The sequence below is a fragment of the Curcuma longa genome, unplaced genomic scaffold (genome assembly GCF_044706935.1).
Source record: "Curcuma longa cultivar G26 ecotype Majalengka, Jawa Barat unplaced genomic scaffold, ITB_CL_G26_1.1 contig_25273, whole genome shotgun sequence".
NCBI classification, from domain to species: domain Eukaryota; kingdom Viridiplantae; phylum Streptophyta; class Magnoliopsida; order Zingiberales; family Zingiberaceae; genus Curcuma; species Curcuma longa.
The window spans coordinates 1450-6269 of NW_027432709.1; the positions used below are offsets into that span (position 1 = coordinate 1450).

General features: G+C 36.9%; 1 protein-coding gene across 1 annotated transcript; it reads right to left on the reverse strand.

Annotated features, from left to right (window-relative positions):
- Positions 1-208: 208 nt before the first annotated feature.
- LOC141818554 (wall-associated receptor kinase-like 14) lies at positions 209-3385 on the reverse strand. The gene is made up of 3 exons (XM_074706032.1): positions 2668-3385; positions 426-476; positions 209-336 (listed from the first exon to the last, which is right to left on the reverse strand). The coding sequence occupies exons 1-3, from the start codon at positions 3383-3385 to the stop codon at positions 257-259; spliced, it is 849 nt and encodes a 282-aa protein (XP_074562133.1). The 3' UTR covers positions 209-256.
- Between the last annotated feature and the right edge of the window lie 1435 nt (positions 3386-4820).

The following is a 4820-nucleotide window of genomic DNA, read 5'->3' on the forward strand; positions in this document are numbered from 1 at the left end:
AATTAACATCTCCCGTTAAGGAGTAAAAGAGAATTATTCAAGATGACTGATCAATTTAAATTATCATATGTACAATATATAAATGATTAGAATAAGTTAAATTTTATAAATAGTAAACTATTATTATTATTGATTTGATAATGTAATATGTATACAAATAATGTCGCCTTTTTGGGAAATTAGATAGAAGAATAATTTAATTTATCTATTTATATCTTTCTTTTTTTAAAAAAAAAAATCTATATCGCTATCTCTATTATTTTCTAATTAATTTCACGTAGAGCACCACCACAGCGACTGCTAAACAAGATCCGGCTATGAAGCCTACTCCGATGCCTGCAATATGAATTAAGTAAACGACGCTTAAAGAAGGATTTTCAGACAATTCTCACAAACACAGAAAATGAGGGGAGAAAAGAACTTACCTTCCATCAATTCCCCAACGTTCATATGCTGCTCTTTCCTGTCGGAGTGGCCTGATGAAGTACACTTAGCCCTTAGGCATTGTCCAAAAGGAAAATAAACAAAACTCTAGCTTAATTATTTAGGTAATTTACTAGATCGATCACTTATTGATGTACACATTAGATTCACTCCAAACATATATTGATGATCCATTTTGATTCCTTTTCAACCTTAAATGAATTTTTGCTAAAAGTCATGAATGAATCTTATTAGTGAGCATTGGAAACAAAAAATGCAACCATCAATGAATTTTTACACAGTTATTAATTGACCTAAATACATCAAATTCACTCCAAATATATAACTATTTTATTCTTGGTATCCTTCTAAGTTTGATAATATTTAACTCTCCTAATTAATCCTGTTCCCTTTTAGTCATCAATGAGTTTGGCTAAAAGATATTGATGGACTTAAACACAATAGATTCACTCTAAACTTAAACCATTCTCTTTTTAGTACTCTTTGTTAGTACCGATGAAATCAAAATATCTCCACAATGGTATGATATTGTCCACTTTGGGCCTAAGCCCTCATGGCTTTGTTCTTGGGCTCTCTCCAAAAGGCCTCATTCCAATGGAGATATTTTCCATCCTTTTAAAATCGATGTCTAGTCCTCTTGATTCAGATACGGGAGCACCTATTTCCTTTATTTTTAAGGTTCAACCCATATAGTTAGATCTGGATCATGGCTCTTCCGACGATTAGTCCGGTGAAGAACGGTCTCGCTCTGATACCACTTGTTAAAACCGATGGAATCAAAATATCTCCACAATAATATGATATTGTCCCCTTTGGACCTAAGCCCTCATGACTTTGGACTCTCCCCAAAAGACCTCATTCCAATGGAGATATTTTCCATCTTTTTAACCTCATGATATTTTTCATGTGCTTTAGATATGGGACTATGTTTGCATCCTTACAAGTTACAACCCAACACTCTCTTGAGTTTGATTATGCTCAACTTTCTTAATTCCACATGTTTTTTAGCTATTAGTGAGTTCTGAAAAAGGATAATAGTCATCAATGAGTTTTGAGAGCCACTAATGGATCTAAATATATTAAATTCATTTCAAACATGCACTTGTCTATCCTTGACACTCTCTTGAGTTTGACCATACTCCTTTAATTTTGTTCATTTTTCAATCTTCAATGAGTTTTGACAAAAAAATCATTGATGAACCTAGACATATCAGATTCATTCCAAATATGAACCATCTCTTTCTAACACTCTCTTGAGTTTTACCATATTTAACTTGTGTGATTCAAGTCTCTTTCAGCTATCAATGAATTCTAGAAAGAAAAAAAAAGATAGCATACTAGATTCATTCCAAACTTGTACTATTCTTTTCTTGGTACTCTCCTCAGTTTGGCCATCCTTAACTCCCCTAATTTCAATCCCTTTTTAGCCATCAATGAGTTTGACCAAAAATATTATTGATGGACCAGATATACCTAGATCGTAAAAGGCTTCAAAATTGGAAAAAAAGAATATGAATGAATTCATAGGATCATGATTAGGAGTGCAAAGTATTAATGATTTTTAGAATAAAACTCATTACTGGTCCTAAAAAATTTAATTTTTTTATAAAAAAATATAGATAGATTTAAAAGGTTACCCGGAGTGTAACTCTATTTATTTGGTATGAATATGAGATCTTTAGAATCACTAAACACTTTGACCAAAGGTTATTAAACACTTTTAGTACAAATTTATTGATGGCTCTAAAGGACTTTAAATTTAGATGAAAAATATGGATGGATTTCGAGAACTATGAAAGTGTAACATTGTAAATTTAGAATAAATATAAGCTCACTTTTTTTAGTCAAAATTCACTCATGAATTTAAATGGCTAAAAATAAAAATGGCTAGATTCAAGGTCAACAGTTAATTTAAAATGAATATGAGATTTTTAAAGTCTTTTAGATGGAAGTACTGGATGAAATAATTAAATTTTTATTTTTTTAATTCAATTTGCAATGGATGGAAGGACATTTCGAGGCATAAATGCGCTTTGGATAAATAATAAAGTTAGGTACATATTTTGAATTTTAAGTATTTTTTAAAAATTAAATGCTGTCATAAATTATCGAAATTATTTTTTACTAAAATACTAAAAAAAATACAGTTATCTGATCAATAATCGAGAATGTAAGCAATCCCAAAAATTAAAACTGTAATGACGGGAAACGCGCAGGACTCACCTCTGGCGCAACCGCCGCCGTCGGCGTAGCCGTCGCCGGTGAACCCTTCATTGCAGCTGCATCGGTACCCGGTGGTTCTGTTCGCAGACGGCAAATCTATGCGGGAGCAGGTCGCGTTGGCCGCGCACCGGCAATCTCCTCGGAGCCACCACCCGACCTCGGCCGACTCATACACGAGCGTCGACTGGTTGAAGGCGTCCATCCCGTACCTCACCGACGTGAACAGGAACCTGCACCCCGCCGTCATCGCCTTGAAATTCTCCTTGGAGTAGAACCCCTCCGTCGGGCCGCTGCTGCTTGTGTAGCACCGGATGTCGCCGCCGGTGTGGCCGCAGCTCGTGTGGTTGAGGCGCTGCGACATGATTTCTGGGTCGATGCTGCACTCCGGCACCGCGCTCTTATTGCAGTCGCGGAAGAACAGCGCGTTGCTCGCCTTCATGGCAAACCGGTCGCTAAAGAGCACGGCGGCCTCGGCGGCGGGGCGGTTGCAGGAGGCCGACACGTCGAGAATTAAGGAGCTGGCGGTGAAGTTCCAAACGGGGTAAGTGCCGAGGCGGACCTCGCCGGAGGCAGAGCAGTTGAAGCGAATCGGGCATCCGGCGGAGAAGCTGAAGGGGTATAAAACGGTGGTGGAGCCACAAATCCGGTCGCTGCATGTTGATTCCACGGCGATGGAGGCGGGCAGTATAAAAAGGGCGAAGAGGAAGGATGGAAGCATTGCAGTTCAGTTGGGCATGGCGATGGAATCAGTGGTTGCATATAGCAACAATTTGGGGCCATGGACAGGATGGAAGACTTGGGACAAAAGCCAAGGACTTGTGTAGAAAAGGCAGAGTGGACTGTGGAGTCAAGTCAAGCGACAGAGTTAGCAATAATTTATTTTTTTGAATTATTTAATCTCGACACGGTAATAAAACAAAAAAAAATGATAAATCCCAGTAGTTTCCCACCGACCACCAGGGTAAATCGGGAAGCGCATACGGTGGCCAATCCAGATGCCTAGCATCCTTTGATTGCGTTCCCCATTTAGAGGAAAATTCCTGCAAATACGCCATAGCTGGGGATCGAATCGCGGATCCCTGGATTACCATCCGGATGTCCTACCGTTGCACCATTGCCCCGGGGACGACACGGTAATAAAACAAACCCCTTGACTAGCGTGTAATCGGATCGATTTAAAGTCTAGGCCTTACTTCAGCAATAGGTCACCATTAAATTTGTTTTCCAAGAAAATTTAAAAAAATTATTTAGTGGCGAAAGCCTCCACCACACCTACCGCTCGAGAAAGGGACGTGCTCTTTTTTTGTTTTTTTTTTAATCTCATTAGTCACATCTCTGGAGGTGGCCGATCCGATCCCATAGAAATTTTCCACCGACCACCAAGACAAATCGGGAAGCGCATAGGACATGCTCCCCTTTGTAATATCCTTTTTGTACTTAATTTACGACCATAACAAATGACTTTATTTTTATCTCCTTTTGTTATTTTACCCTTTTGGCATGCTTCCTTATTATTGCCCTTTTGGTCTTTTTCATCTCCTCCTCTTCCTCTTGTCCGTACCAGATTGGTATGGTCTTCGATAGATTGTCGTAAATTTTTTTTTTGAATAAATAAAAAAGTTAATATTTGAAATTATTTGAGTGATTAATGCAAAAATGACTAGACATTTGATAAAAATGAAAATTCAATAGACATTGATATAAGTTCAAGCAAATCAAATAGTATTAGATATTTAACAGTGGAAACTCAGAAAGGTTAAGAGGATTAAATGTTTGATAGTTGAAAGTTTAAACAGATAATGAAAGTCCAAATAAATTAGGAGAATTAAGCTATTCAATAGGAGGCATGAAAAGTGTTATAGAATGCCATCCTCCCCTTGGGTTTGGTGTGATGATAAGAGAACGGATGCATTTTCAAATAACTAAAATTCAATTTCCAACAGAGCACACTTACGATAATTAAACTTGATACTGAGTCACCACATTAGAAATCATTATTGGGATACAATCAAAATTTCACATTGAAAATACATAAAAAATATCATAAATTTATAAAATATAAAATATCTCTATGAATATAAAAATATTTTAGGTTGAATCTAAAAATAAAATAAAAATTTAGATTTAAAATGGACATGATATTTCTCAACAGA

What these genes read in the sequence shown, in the direction of transcription:
- LOC141818554 (XM_074706032.1), bottom strand. Translation starts at nt 3,385, where the DNA reads ATGCTTCCATCCTTCCTCTTCGCCCTTTTTATACTGCCCGCCTCCATC. An exon ending in CGGCGGCGGTTGCGCCAGAG is followed by an intron (nt 477 to 2,667) that starts GTGAGTCCTGCG and finishes GTACTTCATCAG; the next exon opens with GCCACTCCGACAGGAAAGAG. An exon ending in CGTTGGGGAATTGATGGAAG is followed by an intron (nt 337 to 425) that starts GTAAGTTCTTTT and finishes TTCATATTGCAG; the next exon opens with GCATCGGAGTAGGCTTCATA.